We start from the raw sequence: 23,804 nt of genomic DNA, 5'->3' as shown, positions 1-23,804 counted from the left end.
GTAATTATTTTTCTATGTTAAACAAAAGTTAGCTAAATGTCCAGAATAGTTATAGTTTAAGTGACAATGACATTAATTATAAACCAAGTGAAAAATGTACAGAGATTTATTAGATTTTTAACAAAAATTTAATTTGTACCAAATTACAAATTACCCCCCCCCCCCACCGTCTAACAAAACCATTTGTTTTATACATTTACAGCAAAATCAGAGTGCTTTTGCCAAGTTAGACGTGTTCCTAGATCATCATTAATGTCAAAAAATATAGAATTAACCTAATTCCTACCCCTAAACCTAACCCTACCCATAATTTATTCTTAAAATCAGAGGGAAATGATAGCTGATTAACAAGAGTGTTGATCCAGGAACATGTTGTACTTGGTGAAATCACGCTCACCGTTTATAGATCCTCTTCAGTGTGGCAACCAGCCCCCCCTGGGAGTTGATGACACTATCATCTACATGCTGGATTGAGCTTGTACTCACCTGGATAAGGCAGCAATTATTGTGAGTGTCATTGTGTTTCGGACAGAGTGGTTTGCTACTCTGGCGCTCCACAGGGGACTGCGCTGTCTCCTTTCATCTTCACCCTGTAAACTGGAGATTTCAGCTATTGTACTGAGTCCTGCCATCTTCAGAAGTTTTCTGATGGCTCAGCTATAGTTGGTTGCATCAGTGGTGGTGAGGAGACCAAGTACAGAACTACAGTATATGACTTTGTCATATGGTGTGAGCAGAACCATCTACAGCTCTATGTGGCAAAAACAAAAAAGCTGGTGCTTGACCTGTGGAGAACAATGGCACCTGTGGGGTCTCAGTGGATATTGTAGACTAGAGGATTATAAATACCTGGGAGTCCACAAGAACAATAAACTGGACAGGACTAAGAACTCAGAAGCCGTCTACAAGAAGGGCCAGAGATGCATCTATCTTTTGAGGAGGCTGAAGTCCTTTAACATCTGTAGGATGATGCTGAAAATGTTCTACGAGTCTGTGGTAGCAAGTGCTATCTTTTTTGCTGTTGTATGTTGGGGCAGCGGACTGAAGGTAGCTGATGCCATAGACTGGAACAAACTTATCCATAAGGCTGCTTCTGTTGTGGGGTTTGACCTGGACTCTCTGACTGTAGTGTCAGAAAGAAGGATGTTGTCTAAGCTTCTGGCCATCTTAGATAACACTTCTCACCCACTTCATGTCCTGGTTAGATACAGGAGTACGTTCAGTCAAACACTTATTCGACAGATGCTCCACAAAGTGACAGAGGAAATCTTTTTTTACCTGTGTCTATCAGACTTTATAATTCCTCAGCGTAATAATATATTTTATTATACAATATTATATATTTTTTACTTTTATAGTTATTTAAATATTACTAGTTTTATTTTTATTTCTTGTATATAAATTTATATTTGTATTTTTATCCTTCCGGTAATTATTTCTAAAGTATTTCTGATTCTGATAATAGGCTATTTGAAAAAAAAAACCAATGTTAGCTGATGCTAACTAGCTACCTGATCCTAACTTGAGGCAATTTTTCAATATAAAGTCCAAATATTTTTATTCAGCCAGTTAGGGATTTGAAGCCACACCATACCCCTGGCATGACCACAAAGACTAGGTTTGAAAGCATTCTGAAAATATAATTAGCTAGATTTTTTCCTTAAATAACACGTACTCCCTATCTACAGTCATATAATATACCTGTGATGTTCTACAAACCAACAAGCTTTAAAACACTTTTTTCTTCTTACTGTAAAATCCGTTTTTTTTTCTTACAAGTGTAAGCTTCATGGTGAATACTTGTACATTATTCTTGTCAACGTCGTCCACAACGAAAATGTCTCTCGACTTTATATAGCTACTGTTTATTTTAGGAAAAACAGTAGGGGCGGTTTACCCCCACTTTTTCCTAATACAATATAAAAATAACAAATCAATACAATAACCATTTTATTCTCTACACTGTGTTTAAAAAAAAAGAAATTTTGTGAAACTTAAAATTCTGCAAACTGATTTGGAACGGGTAATTTAATGGTTCTGTGCTATATTGTGCCATTAGATGTCGCTGCTGTATGAAAAAACACAATACTAACGACAGACTTCAGACTTTCTTCTTTCTAGATGTCGCTGTTTTATGAAAAAAAAGAAAAAGAAAAAAAACCACACACGGCATTTAAAGAATGCAAAAGAAAGCCTCCCACCTTTATTTGATTTTTTCTGATCATACAAAGGCAACTAAAATAACATAATTGTCATGTTAATTGCGTTAAGAAGAATATGTTAGTTAAGGAGAAAGACATACACATTAAAATCTTTTATACGAAAATTATAAATTTGCAGTTAGTAATTTCAAATTCCAAGGAAGCAATCTAAAAGATACAGAAACACTGTATTGAAAACTTCAGAGTCCATGATTATAAGCTGTTAATGTTTTAAAAATGATCAACCCAAAGCTTCATTTTGAAACATTATATTAAACAAAAATTTACCAGTAATACATCTCAAATGACTTCACCTTCTTAATACACACCTCAACCTTTCATCCTTTCTTAATACTTTCCTGAGACAAATAGGCTTTGGAAAGAGAGAGGATACATTTTCCCACAAAAGCCTCTCTAGGTAAACCTAACGTTCCTCACAGGAAATATCAAACTCCCTTCATGAAGAACAAGCCAGAACCAACATAACAGAAGCCTTTGTCAATACAGCAACATATTTATCTAGGATTTTTGTATAAATTCAAATGAATGCTGATATTTTTTGTGAGTAATCTCTCTCTTCTGTGTCTCCACGGTCATCAGGCATTTAGAGTTTCTTGGAGCAGTCAGAGCAGTATATGTCTCCATTGTGAGCGACGAATCGCTTTTCTGCCAGGTTAAGGGAGCACTTCTTGCAGTTAAAGCAGTAATCATGCCGAGAGCCACCCTCATAGTTCACTATGTTCGCAGCTTTGCCAAATCCTGTGAGATAAGACAAGGTAGATTTATTTGTCACTTAAGTTCAAGTCAAATACAAAACTTTTAAAAGGAGTAACGGTCATCAGTGCATATGTTTGTGTGGATTCAAACCTGTAATGGGATTCTGGCAGCCGCTGCATTTTTTGGCCACAGTGCTTTTGTAGCAATCCACACAGTAGACCTTTTCCTCATGAGAGGTGAAGCTGGTGCCAGCCAGGGGCTTTCGGCAGGAGGAGCACACGAAGCACTCAGAATGCCACGGCTGGTCCTGGTAATTCACACCTCCTGTGGTAATGGGCTGGAGGAAGAGAGCCAAAACATGTGGAAACCATACATTGAGGCAACTTGCGATGGTCATTATTATCATAAAATGTCTTTATTTTAGAAAAGAACATGTTTTGTATGCAAAAGATATATAGTAACTTTCAACTTTAAAAGTAATAATGAATAAAAATACATTGATTTTTGATACATCTCTCACCTTATGACAGCAAGCACATTGTTTGGCAAATTTCTTCTCATGGCAAAGGCTGCAGTAGATGTTGTTGTTCTTTGCTATGAAACTTTTGGAGCCGATTGGCTTTTGACACTGATAACAGATGAAACACTCATCATGCCATGAGTTCCCTTTGTATTCCACATTCTCAGTGCCTGGAAAGGAAAACAGGAAAGAAAAATGGAAAAGGGTCTGTTATACAGGAAAAAATGTCACATACAGATTAAGCACTCCAAGGCCCCCCATTGTCAAAATAACTATATCTGAAGGCCCCTGAAGATATTTCTGGGACTTCTGCGTAATGACAAATTTGTTTACAGAAACTAAAAGTGGCAATAGCCTATATTAAAAATGTCATATGAAATAATTATAAATCATTAAAATAATTAAAAGTTTTATTAACTTAATTTTTTTCAGTTAACACTTTTAAAATAATTAATTATTATTTATTATAAAACACACACACACACACACACACATACACACACATATATATATATATATATATATATATATATATATATATATAAAATTTATATTATACATTATAATTTGTAAATTAATAATTAATTAATTAATTAATTAATTATTATTATTTTACTTTTTATGGTTTTATAAACTTCCACAATTTTGTTTTGTTTAAAATTCTCTCCTATATTTTGGTATTTCTATATTTCCCATATTTTTTATAGAAATCTATTTTATAACTACATATACATTTATACTACTATACATATACAGCAGAAGGAGTAGAGACTATCTGTCCCCTACCTGCCAGTATGGGTTTGTAGCAGCCATGGCAGCGAGGGGCATCCTCACGCGAGCCACACGTCCCACACAGGATCCTCTCATCCTTGGAGGTGAAAGACTCCTTGGCCAGATTCTTATAGCACTTGGCACATCGGAAACAATCCGAGTGCCAGTACTGACCCTTATGGTGAAGCTCCTATATAGACAAGAACCAAGACTGAGAGATGTGATCTAATACAATTTAACTAACAATATTTGCAAAAGTACTATATTTCAATTTAAATATGCTCCACAATTAAAAAATTTTTTGGATCAACAGTAAGGATGCATTAAATTAATAAAAAGTAAATGCATAGTTACATAGGCTAATACATCTTTCAAATAACAAGTTTTCTTTCTATTGATCAAAATACTGAAAAAAGTTGGAGAAATACACTTAATTTATACTTCTACTGCCATTTTGACTTCTATGCTGAATGTTTAGATATAGTTTATGACTGATGGTGTAAAAGTTAGTGTAATAGATTAATGAAGGTGTAACACTTTCTCCAAACTATTATTAAACTAGGATTATAAATATTATTATTATGATGTGTGCTTTTATCTGACATGGAAAGATATGGGCCAGAGCTACAACAAAGCAGAGAGATATTTCTACAGACTGATATTTCAGCGTGTTTAGTGGTATTTCAACTGCAAAACCACCCACGGAGAAAAGACACAACAGCTCCTGGTGTCACGTGTTACCTTGGAGTCGGTGCTGATTGGGCGTCGACACTCCACGCAGGTGTTGGCGCAGAACTTGTCAAAGCATCGCACGCAGACTTGTTTCTCGTCTTTTCTCACAAACTTCTTTCCACTGAGATCCTCGCGACAGTAAAAACAGTTGGAGCGGGCTGCCATAGTCACCCAATAAACCTCGTGAAAAGCTGTGAGAAATAATAACAGCGATTACCTCATTGTGCTCATAGAATAAGGTCATAAATACACCTTGATGTAACGTTAGTCCAAATGCAGAAAAATAAATAATCCCCATCCATCCTCACCCGCCCGAAACGTTGTTTTAACACGTCTCACTCAGTGTTCAGAGTTTCCTCAGGAAACAGTGAGTGAGGACATCTATTGATAAGAGAGTGTTTGTTCCGTTTTCTCTTAGGCGGAGGTACAAGATTGCTCTAAGTTGTTGTAACCATAGGCAACAGCAAACAGCACATGTTTTTATTGTCCCCCGGTCTTTGCTTCATCTGATAACGGGTTCAGTTCAGATGAAAAGCGGGTAACCTTAGCAGCCTGGCAGACTGGATGAAAGACTTTCTTTCAGTATGATAAATCTAATTGGTAATAATAACACCGCGCATTCATACCTAGATCAAATTATATCGTGAAACACTGGAACACATACATACATAGCCTACAAAATTGAATTTGTTATGAGATTCTCGATTATAAACGTACATCGCTACGATTGTCTGGTTTGAATTATATTTTGTTTCACTCACCAAAACAAATCGTCACTGGGAATTTTCCCATGTAGTAATTAAAAATAAGAGCAGGCTACCAAACACTTCCTGGGAATGAAATATGTCTATTAACTTTTGTGCAAATGCTTCAAACGAATATGTGCATGTTTTCTAGCAAGCACACATTTGATTGCGTTGATATTTTCTCTCTCTCTGTATAGCCTATGTGCAGGAAGCATTTCTGGAATGCATGTGGTGAGATGAGGGAATGTTAACATTTCTTTGACCATGTTTGAAGAGGGAAGCTCTCTATCACGTCTTCAAACACTTATATATCTGGTTAATTTTTTAGCATGCACCAGGACACTTTCCAGGTGGGTTCTGTCAGCTATAGCCTAACTAATGGCTATGGTATGACATATTTTACTGGTCTACACAAAGTCCCAAAGGCTGAGAAAAAATAATGTGTTTACTTTCCTGTCTCCTTTGCAAATGTGAAACCTAAACTAATCCTTTATTGAAAGGAAGCTTTAGGTAGATCTGAATGTTTCTAATGAAACTGAGCAAGTTGGGCTGTAAATCCAGTCCATAAATAAGTTCAGCTCAAGTTGTCAAACATCACTGCCAACACCAGAATCACAAACCTATTTTTTTTTATATGCGTGTGTGTGTGTGTGTACCAACCCAGTGCTCCTATTAACACATCTAAAACCAAACCTCCCAACCATGCCTGTTTCAGACAAGCACAAGTATTTGAACAGTAATGAGGTTTAAATGTGCTAGATACTGTTACAGGATTTGGCATAAGCACTCTTGTTTTCCCAAAGGTTCGAAGACTTCTGAAATGTGCTGTTCATGTGTTTTTTTTTTTGTTTTTTTTTCAGTTCTGTGTTTCCTGGTCCAGGAATGTCAGACCAGATAGACATTTAAGGATCACATTTTAGCGTGGTTTTAACACTCATGCTCACAAAAGATCATGGGCCTATACTCTTACAAATAAGATTTATGGTGTTTTTATGGGACAGGCAAAAGAGGACAGGGCTTGGATTCATAAAACATTTTAAGGATAAGGTTTTTTTTAACCACTATTTTCTTCTTATATTCTAGCGCAAGAAAACATAAAACATTTTGTTTTTTTATCTTATCTTTTCAGATTACTCTTCCTAAAAAATAATGTAAGTGGGTATTTGTATTAAGATATTTTTCTTATTATAGAATAAAAGTGGGGCAATTATTATTATTATTATACATATTTTTTCATTATTATTATTATTATTTTTCCTTAATAACTACTTTTTTTCTCTAGAAGATTTTCATAAATCGTCCCAGTTTCGATCTCATGTCACCCACGTATGCACATGTGCTAACCACTAGACTACAGCTCCATTCATATGGTTGTAATAAGCAAATAGTTTCATTAAAACAAATAAAGAGCAAATAAGGGAACACGCTAAATGGGTCACAGATAAGCGTGAATGGGGCATTTATATAGACGCTGATGTAATGGTGAACTGACAGACCCCTGTTTTAGTCAAATATTTAATGTGATCTCCAGGGAGACGGCAGACTGTTGAGACTGGAATCTGGTTTTGGGATGACCTCATGCACCAGCATCTGGAACACAGTCAGGCAAGCGTAGCAGCCAAAGCAAACGAGGGGAAGAACTTGAACAGTCATGCTGCTTGCGATCCATTGGTTGATGCGATATGAGGCAACCTGAGAGCCTGTAAGACTTCAGCTGAAGAGAAAAATAATATGGTGATACTGAACATGTTTTTTTCTCCTTTATGCTACTTTTGCATGCACTTTACAAGTTAATTTTCTTCTCAGGCTCATAAAAGTGTGCGGTGGATATGATGAAGGCAACCTAATTAGAAGCTGGGCTATGATATCACCTGCTGGTTAGCTCAAAACATCACTTTTACAGCAATTACTGTAATAAATTCAAAAACCACACACATGACCCAAACAGAGAAAACATATGTTGGACCTACTTAAAAAAAAATTCACAAATCGTCCTGCTTAGTCAACGTGGGTCATCTGAAATTGGTATGGTAATGGAATCAACCCTGTTATACAGCTGGGAAAATTGAGGCTGTCTTGGCAGAGTGTTGAGTTGGCATGATCTACATGCTGAAGAATGTGGCGAAAGCTTAGAAACAGGAAGCCTGTAAAGCAGCGGTAAGCAGAACAGGCGAGACGGCTGGCCAGCGGCGTAACCCTAGTACTGTTGATCTGCACTCCTAAATACACTTTCAAAAAGAGGAAACTCAAACAAGACTACCGTCCGTCTCTAGGCAAGTGGGGTTAATATGGGGCCACATTGTAACCACCATATAATTATCCAGTTTATAAGTGTTTATAATGTTTCTCTTAAAGGGACCTGGCATTAACAATAGATTACTTATTACATGGCGATCTGGAATACTTCAGTTGGTCATGGCATTATGCGATCAAATATTATTTTGTGCAACAGGCGGGTTCCAGAAATGTCTCTACTTTCTCCATAGGGGAATTGATTTTTAATGGTAACTCATAAACCATTAAAGACAGGCCTACTGTGACCATGGGGTTGCTAATTGATGGTATATGCTTTTGTTGAAGCTGCCAGTGTCCATTATTTCAACATATATATATATTTTATATTAATGTTTAACTGTGGAATTCCTGGTGAAAAACTACATTACCCATGACTCTAAAAAATCTACACCAATCAGACAATCAAAACAAGTTAATCACACCAAAAGAGCCCTTTAGCATCAACCCACTCCTATGACCCTGCTCTTACAAACTACTTAAACATTTGTATAGTTTTGCATATTTTGCGATAAACATAACATATATATTTTTTTTATAAATACATAATCAACATATAAATAGTTTTATGTTTTCTCCATTTTGATTTGCAATGCTTCATGGGATTGTAGTTCTTTCCGTAAATAAAGAGTTCACGACCTTTGTTTTTTTTTTGTCTGATTTTCAAATACTTTTTTGTTTTAAATTAAATTTTGTAATGTTATGATTTACCTTGTAGCTGGTTTGATTCTTGGCTTTTAACTCTTTAATGAAGACATTTTAAAAGCCCTATGGGTAAAATACTAACAGAAGTAAGGCTGCTAAAAAAATGGGCAGGCAACTATTATTATTTTTTAATTGGTCCTTTGATATAAATATCAAGATTAACACCCAAAGCAAACAATTTGCCAGTAATATTTGTTGTCGCCTGATATCCATCTGCTGTATGGTACAAAAAACAAAGTATGAATCCCTCGAGCTCTTACCTAAATGTTTCCACATTTGCTTTTAAAAGGCCCCAAGAAGCAAAAATGGAGTGGAAATGAATCACATTTCATCTGAAATTAAGGGAAGAGGAAATGCTTTACAGGTACCCACTGTGCTCTTGGTACCAGGAGAACACAAATCATTTCACGAAAGCAAATAATTGCAAACATTTTAAGAAATATTTCTCCCAAAAATGAAAATGTACTCACACTCAGGCTATCTAAGACGTAGGTGAATTTGTTTCTTCATCAGAACAGATTTGAAGAAACTTAGCATCACATCACTTGCTCACCAATGGATCCTCTGCAGTGAATGGGTGCCGTAAGAATGAGTTCAGACAGCTGAAATATTACAAGTAATCCTCACGACTTCAGTCCATCATTTAGCGTCTTGTGAAGCAAAAAGATGAATTTGTCTAAGAAACAAATCTATCTTTAAGGCCTTTTAACTTTTAATTTATGACACATATGGACAAAATACAAGTTAATAATCCATAATAATACTCCAGTGAAAAATTGCACTCACATCAAAATCCCCAAACATATTTGTTTAGAACTGTCTTGGACTGTTTTTGCTTGTAAATTGTGATTGATCTGTGCATATTTCTCTCCTGATGCAGATGAGATGATTTTTGATGACTTCAGATGATAAAGTTTGAAATTAAAATCATGTTTTACAAACATGCAACTTTTCACTTCACAAGATGCATGTTAATGCATGCATGTTAAGATGCAACATGTTAATCAATACACTGGAGCCGTGTGGTTTACGATCATGATGTTTTTATCAGCTGTTTGAACTCTCATTCTGGCGGCACCCATTCACTGCAAATGATCTGAAGGTGACTAAATTTTAAGCAAATTTACATTTTTGGGTGAACTATTCCTTTTAAGGAGTTTTTTTGCAACTAGCTCCTGATTCATAATCAGTCCTGAGGCAGTGACTCAAACACATGAGACTGTCTGCGCCCTTGATACAATACAATACTTGTCTTGTGGTACGCACACAGAGTTTACTTCCTCTATTTAAATGTGCATTATATCAACACCACATATCATATTGATCTTCATTTATGGACTGTGAGCAAAAACACATTTGTATATTAGTCACCTTAGAAATAATCACTCTGAATTCAGTGTCTGTCCCCTTCAGCCAGCAAAAAGTGTCCAAATGGGAAAAGGGACAGAAAGTAAATTGTATGGCAGACATGATATGATAGCCCTCATAGTTTTTCTGTGTATTTTACTTCCTCGGAATGTGATTAATGACAGGGAATCATGGACATCAAAGACAGATTTCAGATATTTAATATCACTCTCATGGGGTGAATTCCTTTCTGCACATAATTTAGACATAAACTGTCTAGCGGAGTCTCTCACCCCATCAGTCCTCAGACATGTGGCTTTGGAGTGAAAATCTTTAATAAGAAACAGATTTCAGAGGCTGAAAGAACATGCAGAAAATCCCTGCAGCCAACGCCCCATCTTAAACTTACTGTACTTACATCAATGCAGTTAATATTCAGACTCACACACTGATATGATTTCAATGAGGTTAATCAAAAAAGTATACATTACATACCAGATTAAATATTAAATAGCTACAATTAAAAATATGTATAAATATATACTTTTTTTCAGGATAACTGAAGGATGTTTGTTAAATTAATGGCAGGTGAAATAAATTAATGTTTATTATCCAACACCAAACTGATTAGAATATTTTCATAAATGAGAAAATATTTTTCATTTGAATTTTATTATTGCTTGTTTACTTACATATAAAAACATTATGTTGCCTCTTTTTATGGGTTTTCTAGGCACAGGTCTCTGCATGTCTACAGAGAACCAGATCCCTGTGATTCTGAATGTTGCGCAATTTTGATTATCCTACCGTTTCCTATAAAGAAAAAAAAAACGTAAATTTAGCTGACTTGTCTGAGAGTTTTAGTTTAACGTACCTTTTCTGGGGGATACGGTGCTCTAACAAGTGTCCTGTCCTCTGCTGCCAGCCCGCCACAGCAAAGTTTCAAAGTGTTTTACACTTGGTGTGGTTTTGCGTTTGTGGGTTGTCGAGAAGTCTTGGCTCATAAATATGAATTAGGTCATGCTAACGTTCTTTAGTAGACATCCAATGGCTAAGGCTTTCTTATAAATATTAATTAGGGACTTCTAATGCTGCTCAAGATTGAGCTCATGAATATTAATAAAGGTTAGGATTCGTAATCTACATGATGTGACGACAGGAATGACGCCCACGTTTTATTTATTCTTTGCAAAATAAATAAATAATAAAAAGATCCAGTAGTTTCTTTTAAACAAGACCACTTTTCTTTATTTAAAGAAAAAAGGGATTTAAAGTAAATTTCTGTAAGATTTTAAATCTCCTTTTGGATATGGAATGCATTAGTTGGGTCATAATCTTCAAGTACTTTCAAGGAAAGTCTAGCATGGCAATATTTACCAGATGGCGCAATATACTTTTTAAATAAATGAATCAATGAAGAAAATGACTGCACCCAAATAATTTTCCACACAGGCTTAAAAAGTACATCAAATCTCATTTATTAGAGGATCGATGGATGTGGAACAGTAACAAAACACTTTCAAATAAGTCACTTTTCCTATGTATTATTAAATATCTTTTTCTTTCTTAAATAGTACAAACACCAGGTTACCAGAAATAGGCACTTATTTAAAAAAAAATGTATCCACAAGGAGAGCCACAAGTTATGTATGACTTTGAAATGATTCATCCAGACACATCAATGCATTCACAAAAGATGCAGATGTTCAGTCTGAGCTACACAATACTCAAACACAAAATGTATATCGAAGAAGAAATTAGGAACATAAGGATTAGCAACCCCTACCATTGTACACCAGTGTCTAGACAAATAAAGAAATATGTATGGCACAATATAATAAATCAATAAAAGCATAAATAATAATTTAAATTAATATAATGTGAAAGAAAGCATCACATAGAGCCCAAGAAGTCAGCAGTTGTCTGGCAGGCTCAGACTCGGTGGCGCAGAGGGTCCGACGGGGGCGGGGATGGCGGAGGAGGAGGGAATGATGTCAGGGGGTCTGGAGGCTCCTCTGTGGGGAGAACCAGACGGGTGCCTCCGAACACAAGCTCCCTGTCCAGAGGATCGTCTGAGGATCCTGCTAGCGATTTAAGCCCAGTCTGACTGGTGGAGGCGGTGGGCATGCCATGGGCATCTGTGCTGACCGTCATGTCACTGTACATCAAACTGCTGCTATCATTCAGAATCAGCTCTGTGTCCTCATCATTTAACTGACCAGCATTCTGGCAGGAGGGGAAAGAAAATCCATGATTTAAAGAATTACAGAATTTTACACTGTAGTATGAGCCGATAGCAGCTGAATGTGTTCATAGGTTTACCTCATAGGCCTGTGAGCTGGTGAGACAGCGTGCTATTGGACCACAGCAGGCCGGCAGAGTGGAAGTGAGTGGAGGCCCGCTGTGAGTGAGGAAGGGTTTTAAATAACTGGACCACATTGTTAAGGATTAAACTGCATTTAAAATGACATAAGTATAGTACTCCCATATATTTTTAATTACACTAAAAGAAGTCTCGTATGCTTACCAAGGATGCATTTACTTGGTCAAAAATGCGATAAAAACAGCAATATTGTGAACTATTACTACAATTTCAAAGAACTGTTTTTAAGAGTGTTTAATATATTTTAGAATGCAATTTATTCCTGTGATGGCAAAGCTGTATTTTCAGCATCATTACTACAGTTTTCAGTGTCACATGATCCTTCAGAAATCATACTAATATGATGATTTGCTGTTCAACAAAACATTTCTTATTATTATGGATGTTGAAAACAGTTGTGCTGCTTAATGTTTTTGTGGAATTTATGATATATTTTACTCTTTTGTAATATCATAAATGTCTTAAGTGTCACTTTTGATCAATTTAATGCATTCTTTTTTATGAAGTTAAAAAAAAACAGTATTTATTACAAATCAATTTTTTGTATCATTATAAACGACTTTACTGTCACAAGCTATGCATACATACAAGCACATATACTGAACATTTATTTTATTTTGCATTTGCAATTTACCATTTTGATCATTTCATGCAATGATATTTCTTTCTCACTTTTCTATAATTTATATACTGAATGCCTATTTATACTTCTGGATGAATGCTCCCTGTATTGTAATGGCTTTGTAACTGCACTTTGTGCAATAACTAATTATAATAATTCTCAGAATTATAATAATCTTTTGCAAGGGTTGTCAATTTTTTCAGTGCAGTGTTTTCCCCTGGGGGTTCATGAAGGAATTGCATGGGTTTATGAATTTATGAAAAGCTAGTGAGTCAAACTGTAAAATTAAAATGAATAAATGAAAACAAACTAAAAATAAACAAATTATTTGTTTACCTGAATGTCATGTGACCATTAACTCACATCAGAGAAATGTGGTGGCAAATTATTAAAACTTTAGCATAAAATCTGACAAAAACACTTCCCTGTGTTAGTGAATTCCAGATGAAAAAAAGAATCTAAGCTTAATATAAATTTTACTGCAGATCACGAGTGCCCTCTACTGTTAAATATGCCACACTGAATACATAATGTTGGAGATGCAGAATACATTATGTTTGCCAAAGATTGTCTAATCTAATATGTATCTTGTAAAGTCAAAAACATTCTTAGTTATAAATAAATCATGTTTTTAGGTAAAATGTAAATGTTGATACAACAAGGCAGAACAACTTAAGGATACTTGTGGTCAAAAGTGTACCACAGTCTGAACGGCCAGGCGCTCTCATGCTTGGTACTTCTTTGTGTGATCCCATCGGGTGCTGTGACCTATATAAGCAGAGAAAATAACTTAATTAGAGAGCTAACGTAGTCTGTTACACTACCCTTATGTGTCAGGTTTGTACAGTCAATATTTAAATATCAATATCAACTGTTGCATTTTGATCAGACATGAGTAGAGCTTACCGAATTATCTTGATCTGTGTCTACTCCCACTCTATAGAAAAATAAAGTGATTGCGACAAAAAACAATGAAAGAAAGTCATAATTTACTTTAAGAATGTAACTGAGACTCACCGAATCTGCATAAGTGACAGCATGGGGGTCGTCCCGCCCCCACAGACCCACACAGTGAAGAAAACAATCAGTAGGGTGGTGGAGAACATCATCTGCCTGGCGTATGTTGCAGTGTCTCTAATTGAGAGGGCAAAGGTCATTGCCCCTCGGAGCCCTGTGAGGTCAGTGTGACATCATAAACAAGAGAAAAAAGGACACTGGCCACTTCAGTTGTCTCTGATCTTTGCAGGTATTACCTGAAAACATCATGACGTGTTGGAAATTGGAGGCAATTTTATTCTTGCGGCCCAAGTTTAACAGGAAAGACAAGGGATAGATGTTAGCTGCCCTGCCGAGAAATATAGCCAGCTATAAATGAAAGCCACTGTTAAGGATAATGTTTAACTGTATACAATTCATGAGTATAGCATAAACATTCTGCTGCAAAAGGATACAAATGCACCTATGATGAAGAAGGGATTGAACACATGGTGCTGGAAGGAGAAAAGTGTCAAGCCCATATAAGAGAAGATGAAGTTTTCAGCCAGGAAATCCAGCAGCTCAAACAACTGTTGGGGGAAATGGTGGACAATAATATCAGTATGCAAATCTTGAACAAAAACACAGAATTCTTAACTATGGGACGGCCCATTAAAATATAAATAGTTTTGGTGTTACCTGTTTGGTTCTAGTCTTTGATTCGGCAGAAAGGTTGTTGTATGTATAGTGAGCCTGAGTAATGCCACAGAAGAGCACTGCAACCACACCTAAACACAGACACAAACACAAACAAGATTAAAAACAGTGCTGTTTCATTGTTATTTATATACTATTATAATATTTACCAATATTTTGAATTCATTTTTGTTTATTTCAGTTTATGTTTTTGTAGTTATATGTCCTGTGTGAATGTGTATGTGTAACTTAGACTCACCGATAGATTTACATTTATGCATTAAGCAGACACATATCCACAGCGACTTACAGTGCATTCATGCTATACATTTTCTTTTATACCACTGAGCCACAGGAACACACATTTACATTTAGTAATTTATCCAAAGTGTCTTACAAATAAGGACAATGGAAGCAATCAAAATCAACAAAAGAGCAATGATATACAAGTGCTATAAAAAGTCTCAGTTAGCTTAACGCTAGTCTCAGCCTCAGACGGACTGCTGGCTAAATGTCTGATGCATATAGGAAACAAAAGTGGAAACACTTCAGGAGTGTCGAAGTCGTCACTGGATTGGTTGAATTATACAGGATTTCCGGGAGACGAGTGTGTCGCGTTCTTTAATGTTCTGCCTGGAAACAAAAATGCTGTGGTGCCAAACCCCTCACGAAAGAAGAAAACATTCGAGTTTACAACTGTGATGAAGAGCACTTATTAGGATCAGCTAAATGCTGGATATTCAAAAGTATGTCAAATATTTAAAGTTTGTGGCATAGAATCTTTAAAATATGCCTGGGAATCTGTTATTTCCACATTTCCACACCCCGAAACGAGACGATGAACGAAACAAACTGTGATTGGTTGTTTGACATTTTGGTCAAACTGCCTCATGGATGGGCCTTGGCCGATGAAAGCTGCCATTGATTCCACACCTTCAGCTATCAGTCTAAAGGTCTGGCAACACGATACTAGCTTAACACAGTACACGTAGCATGTTTTTTAAAATTGTATAATAAATAAAAATAAAACAGATATATATGCACATGTGCATCTTAAAAAAATAGATCATAAAAAAGTTATTTTTTTTGTAACTTATTTCAAAACGTGAAACTCATATATTCTAGATTCACTACATGTAAACTAAAACATTTCAAAAAATGTTTTTGTTTTGTTTTAATTAGGATGATTAGAGCTTATAGCTCTTAAAAGTGAGAAATGCAGTATCTCAAAATATTAGAATATTTCCTAAGATCAATCAAAAAAAAGGATTTGCAAAACAGAAATGCAACAGTCCTGTTCTTTTTCTCCTTAGCCCAGGTAAGATGCTTCTGACACTGTTTCTGTTCCACAAGTGGCTTGGAAGCCTTTTTCCTGAAGGTGTGGTGACTCTTGATGCACTGACTCCAGCTTCAGTCCACTCCTTGTGAAGCTCTCCCAAGTGTTTAAATCTGCTTTGCTTGACAGTATTCTCAAGCTTACAGTGCACCTTTTTCTACCCAATATCTCTACCCAAAGGATCCAGTCAACTTTGCATTTAATATGCTTTGATACAGCACTCTGTGAACAACCACCCTTTTCAGTAATGACATTCTGTAAAGTACCCTCTGAGTGGATGGTGTCAATAATTGTCTTCTGAACCACTACCAAGTCAGCAGTCTTCCCCATTATTGTGGTTTCAATGAACAAGAGATACCCAGAGTTTATACCGTAGGGATGGATGGTCATTTAATGAAATGTAAATATTCTAATATTTTGAGATACTTGATTTTTGACTTTCATGAAACTTTCGAAAACTTTTGAAATGTTTTACTTTACATGTAATGAATCAAGAATATATGAAAGTTTTGCTAATAAGTTTCAATAATAAGTAACAAAAAACTTTCACAATATAAATTTTTTTTGATGCACCAGTATGCATTATTTATATTAATTTCAGCTTTAGTTTTTAGTAATTTTAGTACTTAATTTTTTACATTTTTTTTCTAATTTTTTTGTATTTTTATTTTAGAACTATTGTTAATAGATGTGTTTTAGTTTAGTTAATTACAACATTGATTAAAACTATACTCAAGTCTGAAATAAATGGAATATTGAAGAATTTTTTTTTGAATGGTCTCTTATAGTCACAAAATATTTTTTTATTTAATTTAAAATACAGTAAAACAGTAATATTGTGAAATTATTATAATTTTAAATTACTGTTTTGTATTCATTTATTTCTGTGATGGCAAAACTGAATTTGAAACTGAACTGCAGCCATTAGTCCAGACTTCAGTGTAACTTGATCCCACATAGTCTAATATGCTGATTTACTGCTCAATATATATATATATATTTTTTTGCATTCTCTTATTATTATGTTGAAAACGACTTTTGCTGCTTAATATTTTAGTGGAAACCGTGATACATTAGTTTTTTTAAACTGCAATAATATTGCACAACATTACTGTTTTTATTATATTTTTGATTAAACAAATGCAGCCTTGGTAAACATAACAGACTTCTCTTGAAAACATTTTGACCGGTAATGCAGTTTATGATCTTCACAGATGATGCTCTATATGATAAATATTTGACCACTGAAGCCACGACTGACCAATCAAAATGCAAAATTCCTGTTCTAAAACAATTGAGAGACATTGCATGCATAAACCAACATTATTAATTTTTCTATGATGTTATATGAAGCATGTGATTAAACAGAGATTTCAGAGATCAGAGTGTTGCCATAGCTACCTGTGAAGCCACAGGCCTCAGCCAATAGGAACGTACTCCAAGACATGAGGAAGAAAAGGGCCGTTTCCAGCAAGGGGAAATATCTCAGCTTCGTGAACTTTGTGACCTAAACAACAGCAAATATTAATAGATTAACTTCCTTAGATTTTTACAATTTTTTTGACTAGTTTATGTGAATTAAAACAATGAGGTACATAAAGATAGATACCAAAGCTGTCATGACTCCAGTTGCAGCCCCCATTGCAAAAGATCCACTGAAAAATCCCAGAAAGACACCCAGGGACTTGAGCAGGGCACTGCCGTCAAATGTGTCACGATTGTCTCCCTCAGGCTGATATGCCACTATTGAGCTGTCAGTAGGTGAGAAAGGGTAAGGGTTATAAATATTAAGCATCAAAACTGTTTTCAACACTAATAATAATAAAACAATGTTTTAAAATCAGCATATTAGTATGATTTCCGAGGGATCATGTGACACTGAAGACTGGAGTAATGATGCTGAAAATTCAGCTTTGCATCACAAAAAACCCCCACATATTTAAAATTGTAATATTTCACAATATTACTATTTATACTGTATTTTGTATCAAATAAATGCAGTCTAGATAAGCATAAAAAATAATTTAAAATTATAATCCTGTTTATTCTTGATCTGTTAAAAGTAATAATCATAGGATGATATTATGTGAACACAGGAATCGACAGCCCTGAGAACCTAAAATGAAAGTGTTACTTACGATGACAAGATGATGGCCACAGCGTCATTGAGGACACTCTCACCGAACATCAGCGCATAGAGGTCCACGTCAACTTTCAGCTCATTGAAAATGGCCAGAACAGTCACTGTAAGCAATTAAAACTTGTGAAGACTTCTATGAATAAATCATTATTCATTTGATTATAGTTTAACATATTAAATATAAGATAATCTAAATTTAGTGCAACATTGATATACCTGGATCAGTGGCAGATACAATAGCACCAAAGAAAAGGCAGTCAGTGAAAAAGAAATCTCCTCCAAGCTGACCAATGACTTTCATAAACACCACACAACCATACATCACCAACCTGCACAAAGAATTTTTTTTATTATATCATATATAATTTTACATTTACATATATTTTCATGACAAAGCTTCTTTTAGAAAATTCACCACTTACCCTGTAACAAAGCATGTTGTCAATGTGCCCACAAAGGCATAGGTAAGGATAGATCCCAAATTCCTGAAAAAATGCCTCTGAAAGTTAAAACAAATAAAATTATTTCTAATAAAACCAGCTTTTCTTTCAGACCTTCTACATATATTGCGAAACGGTTCTAATCATATTCTTACTCGTTTGAGACTGTATCCTGCATGAAAGATGATGGGTGGAAGCAAAACGTTGAAGAAAACCTCAGGATCAAAAGTAACCTAGAAGCAAATTTATAAGTTTGAGAACAAAATCTTGTACCCTGCAAAATACACACACATCTAGTAGGAGGAATGAACAAGTAATAATGTTTTTTGTTATTTTAGAGGATTTAACAGCAGTACCTTCCTGAGCATCTCTGCATTTGGCACATCATGGCCCTTACTGTCCTGGACCTCTCCTTTCAGGCTGTACTCGTAGAATCGGCCGCTCACGTTCACCAGTATGGTGGTGGGACTGCTGTTCACCGCACAAGTCAAGGTGACATTATTTAAGTCTTGTGGCAAATGGACACCGAAGCGCAGAATTACACCCACAAACAAACCTGAGGACACGCAACACATTTCAAATACACAGCATGTTTAACAAATCACATACAGAGATACAGAATAAATGAAAGATAAATACACAATAGCAAAAGCAGTTATAAAGGTACGAGTACAAATATCTACCAAGATTATCATAGTTTCTGCCAGAATACCTGTTATTGCTACTAAAGTTAAACAGTTTTGCCAATATATATATAGTTCATTAAAATGTATCAATTAATTCATTTGAATATTTCAATTTAGAATTGATCAGCTTTTCATTTTTTCAGAACTACACAACAATTGAATTAGCCTAAATATGGACATATGTATAATGCATTAAAAATAAAATATAAAAATTTAAGAAAGACTTGTAAAGAAAGAATGTTTTCAATAAAAAAAAAAAGTTAAGACGCGCATTTATAAGTATTAATTACAACATATTTGCAATAAAATAGATACCATCTTCAAAAAAAATCTGGTTAAATTTAGCAGCTTTGTAAATCTGTCAAAACTAGAAGACATTTTACCCATTTGTCCCATACAATTAATTTTCTATCTCTATCCAAGTTGTCTACATACTCTGCAAAACAGCAAGACAAAAAAAATTATAAAAAATAGTGTCTATAAAATCGGCCCTGATAAATTAAAGGTCAGTACTGAATAAAACAAATTCACTAAATGACTTTTTTTTCTTCAAATAACCTGGACTTTATGTTTATTACTGAAACTTGGCCCACTGAAAATTATTTAAGCCACTTTTAAGAACTTTCTCCCACGAATTGTAGCTTTTGAGCTGCCCTAGAAAGTCTAGGAAGGGTGGTGGAATAGCTGTCATGTTTTAGAAACATGTTTAAGTGTAGACTCTCACCAGTAGACAGTTATGACAGCTTTGAGGCTGTTATGGAATGTTGAATCTCCATGTTATCTGCTCATTGCAGCGGTGTATAGACCACCTAAATCAAAGTTACTTATTAAAAGATTTCTCAGGATTTGTGATGCTGCTATAGATTGGTTTGAGTCTATCAAATAGGAGCATATCTGTAGACATTTTCATCCTCCTCTAGGCCAATCAACTGTGGGGTGCCACAGGGTTTGATTCTGGGTTAGTTTTATTTTCTCTTTATATGCTTCTATTGCGCTCATATTTTAATACTATATATTACAATTCTGTTTAAATTATCTTGTTATTTTTGGACTAAATATCTTCCAGTTCTGTTTTATTCGTATGTATTTGCTCTGCTTTTCAAGCACTTTGGTAAACATTCTTATTGTTTTAAGCAATTTGACCTTGACTTTGATATTAGTGGCTACAGAGTATGTGCATATTTGTGGTGCCCTCCCACACAAGGTACCTCGATGTTAACTTGAATATAATTATATAAAATAAATAAACCTCACCATAAATCATTGCTAAACCCGTCTCATGTATGAACCTGAAGCGGCGGTGTTTGAAGAGCCATATCGTGAGGATAGTGAGTGTGAGTAACGAGATGAATATCAGCAGATTGGCGCTGTCCTGCCTGTGGCTTTCCTCCGCTTTCCTCTCCGTGTTCTCAGCTAGACTAATGACAGCAAAACACAGCAAGAAGAGTAAACGTGGGAGCAGAAAAGGCCCCGAGACGTAGGTGCGTTTCTTATGGCATCCCATCATGTGTTTGTGAGCGCTGTGGTGTTTCTGATGTGAACCACGGTGATCTATTTACATTCACATGCGGTTTGAAGACAGCAGCAACCACCCTTGATCAGAAGTAAGATATTACAGAATAAAAGACCTTGCTGAACAACTGTATTCATTTCTGCGCGCCAAGTTAGATCCAAAAATTGTTAAAAGTAATGTTCGTTAATTAAAATAAAGCTGAAACAAAATATTAATATGAATTATATAAATTAAAAACTTAATTAGAAATTATAAATGTTGTAACTGACTGCTAACTGAAATAAGGTGAATTACTAAAATTACTGTGTTCAACCAGCTTTCTATGTTCCTTGTACAGAACAACCTCCTGGACAGCAACCAATCTGGCTTCAAAAGTGGCCACTCAACTGAGACTGCTCTGCTCTCGGTTACTGAAGCCCTGCGACTGGCAAGAGCAGCTTCAAAATCCTCAGAACTCATCTTACTGGACCTGTCTGCTGCTTTTGACACCGTTAATCACCAGATTCTCCTGTCCACCCTCAGAAAGATGGGCATCTCTGGAACCGCACTCCTGTGGGTTAAGTCCTACCACTCTGACAGATCCTTCAGTGTGTCTTGGAGGGGTGATGTTTCTAAGTCACAACACCTTGCTACTGGGGTTCCTCAAGGCTCAGTACTTGGACCACTTTTCTTCTCCATCTACATGACGTCATTAGGATCTGTCATTCAGAAGCATGGCTTTTCTTATCACTGCTACGCTGATGACACCCAACTCTACCTCTCATTCCAACCAGATGACCCGACGGTAGTTGCTCGCATTTCAGCCTGTCTGAGTGACATTTCTAGCTGGATGAATGACCATCACCTTCAGCTTAACCTTATGAAGATAGAACTCCTGGTGATTCCAGCTAACCCATTGCTTCATCACAACTTCTCTATACAGCTGGGTTCGTCAACCATTACTCCTTCGAGGACAGCCAGAAACCTAGGAGTTGTGATGGATCATCAGTTAAGCTTCACAGACCATATGACCAGATTAGACCCTTCCTGTCAGAGCAAGCCACCCAACTTCTTGTCCAAGCTCTTGTTCTCTCCAGACTGGACTATTGTAATGCTCTCCTGGCGGGCCTTCCTGCATGTACTGTCAAGCCTCTGCAATTGTTCCAGAATGCAGCAGCGAGGGTTGTCTTCAATGAGCCAAAAAAAGCTCACGTTACTCCTCTCCTCATCAGGTTACACTGGCTACCAGTAGCCGCTCGCATCAAATTCAAGGTACTGATGCTTGCCTACAAGACGACCACTGGCACTTCACCAACATACCTAAACTCACTGGTTAAATCTTATGTGCCCTTCAGAAGTTTGCGCTCTGCAAGTGAACGACGCCTTGTGGTGCCATCCCAAAGAAGTTCAAAATCCCTCTCACGGACCTTTTCCTGGACTGTGTCCAGCTTGTGGAATGACCTCCCAATCTCAATTCGTACAGCTGAGTCTTTACTCATTTTCAAGAAACATCTAAAGACTAATCTTTTTCGCCAGCACTTAACCAACTAATACTAGCACTTTTCCTTCTTTTCTTTTTATTTATTAAAAAAAAAAAAAAAAAAACACCTGGCTGTGCGTTCTGTACTAGACTGAGACTTGTCATGGCACTTGTATACTGTTGTTGTTCTCTTGTTGACCTGACTGCTTCTATTGTTCTCATTTGTAAGTCACTTTGGATAAAAGCGTCTGCTAAATGACTAAATGTAAATGTAAATAATAATAGTGAATAATATTTAGGGGAAGTGAATATTTAGGGCCTAGTGGTTAGAGAGTTTGACTCGAATCTCGGGCCCTCAATACCACGACTTAGGTGGCCTTGAGCAAGGCATCGAACCCCCAGCTGCTCCCCGGGCGCCGCAGCATAAATGGCTGCCCACTGCTCCCGGGTGTGTGTTCACGGTGTGTGTTCACTGCTCTGTGTGTGTGCACTTTGGATGGGTTAAATGCAGAGCACGAATTCTGACCATACTTGGCTGAATGTCACGTCACGTCACTTTCACTTATTATGTGTTGTGTATTTTATGGCAACTTAGCTAATCAAGTGAACATGCAGAACATTGTTGCTGTTTAATATTAACAGATTAGTCTATATCGCGATTTGTTGTACTGACCTGTTTTTTATTTGTTCATCAAAAATATGAAATACATTATACAGTTAATTCTGTTTTTATGACTGGATTTCACGATTTTACTCCAATGAGGGGGAGGAGTATATGACTATAGCACATTTATCATTGCACTTATTGGCTATTATTAGCTGTCAAAAAACAAAAAAACAACAACAAAAAAAACCCCAATGATCATAAATGTAAAAAAACCTAAGTTGCTCGTCAGGTTTTCTAACAAATAACTATATTTTATAAAATAATCCCCCCCAAAAAAACGCAACCTGTGACTCATGATTTGTAAACTCGACTTAAAAAAGCTCAAAGTCGCGTCAAATATGCTGACTTGGTAACTGTGACTGTTCTGACAAACTTTGCTGAGTTTGTGCTGCAACAAAGTGACCATTGAAAATCATTTGTAATTTGTGTTAGTAGCCTATGTCATAAATATAATGAGGCATCAGTTTAGTGTTGGGGATTTGTCATGTCGTGTCACGCAGCATCCAGTGTAGACAACACCACTGATTATAATGGGTTCTATTGTGTCGCACAGCACCGCTTGCATCCGGTTTTCTGATGATTTGTGTTACTCTGTCGGCCTGTCAGATTTTGCTACCTCCCATTAAAACAGATGGTAGCCTAATTCGATAATGAAAAATGCAGGTAGCAGTATTCGTCAGAATACCGGTGTAGACACCTAGTAAGGAAATGTGATGTGACCAATGTGTGATAAGCATGACTGCCGGGATCAGCTGTAACACAGCCGTAACACAGACTTCAATGCGCCGCACACAGTACCATGATGCGCAGATCAGCTCTAACTTCACTGAACCTGAAGGTAAAACGGGTCCATCTG

At 36.1% G+C, this 23,804-nt stretch overlaps 2 protein-coding genes across 2 annotated transcripts; both read right to left on the bottom strand.

Moving 5' to 3' along the window:
• Positions 1–2,454: 2,454 nt before the first annotated feature.
• LOC132127367 (four and a half LIM domains protein 1-like) lies at positions 2,455–11,031 on the bottom strand. The gene is made up of 6 exons (XM_059539204.1): positions 10,906–11,031; positions 4,951–5,132; positions 4,225–4,399; positions 3,439–3,608; positions 3,069–3,255; positions 2,455–2,960 (listed from the first exon to the last, which is right to left on the bottom strand). Exons 2-6 carry the CDS (start codon positions 5,104–5,106, stop codon positions 2,806–2,808), a joined length of 843 nt encoding a protein of 280 aa, XP_059395187.1. The 5' UTR covers positions 5,107–5,132; positions 10,906–11,031; the 3' UTR covers positions 2,455–2,805.
• A 575-nt stretch (positions 11,032–11,606) lies between these two features.
• On the bottom strand, positions 11,607–20,908 carry LOC132127285 (sodium/hydrogen exchanger 6-like). The gene is made up of 16 exons (XM_059539082.1): positions 20,564–20,908; positions 18,980–19,179; positions 18,779–18,856; positions 18,606–18,682; positions 18,400–18,512; positions 18,182–18,287; positions 17,653–17,794; positions 17,445–17,550; positions 14,711–14,799; positions 14,488–14,601; positions 14,290–14,401; positions 14,054–14,207; positions 13,943–13,973; positions 13,719–13,804; positions 12,354–12,459; positions 11,607–12,257 (listed from the first exon to the last, which is right to left on the bottom strand). Exons 1-16 carry the CDS (start codon positions 20,814–20,816, stop codon positions 11,964–11,966), a joined length of 2,061 nt encoding a protein of 686 aa, XP_059395065.1. The 5' UTR covers positions 20,817–20,908; the 3' UTR covers positions 11,607–11,963.
• Positions 20,909–23,804: the final 2,896 nt, after the last annotated feature.

Source organism: Carassius carassius, chromosome 45 (assembly GCF_963082965.1).
Source record: "Carassius carassius chromosome 45, fCarCar2.1, whole genome shotgun sequence".
NCBI lineage: Eukaryota > Metazoa > Chordata > Actinopteri > Cypriniformes > Cyprinidae > Carassius > Carassius carassius.
This window is presented reverse-complemented; position numbering and strand designations above follow the sequence as displayed.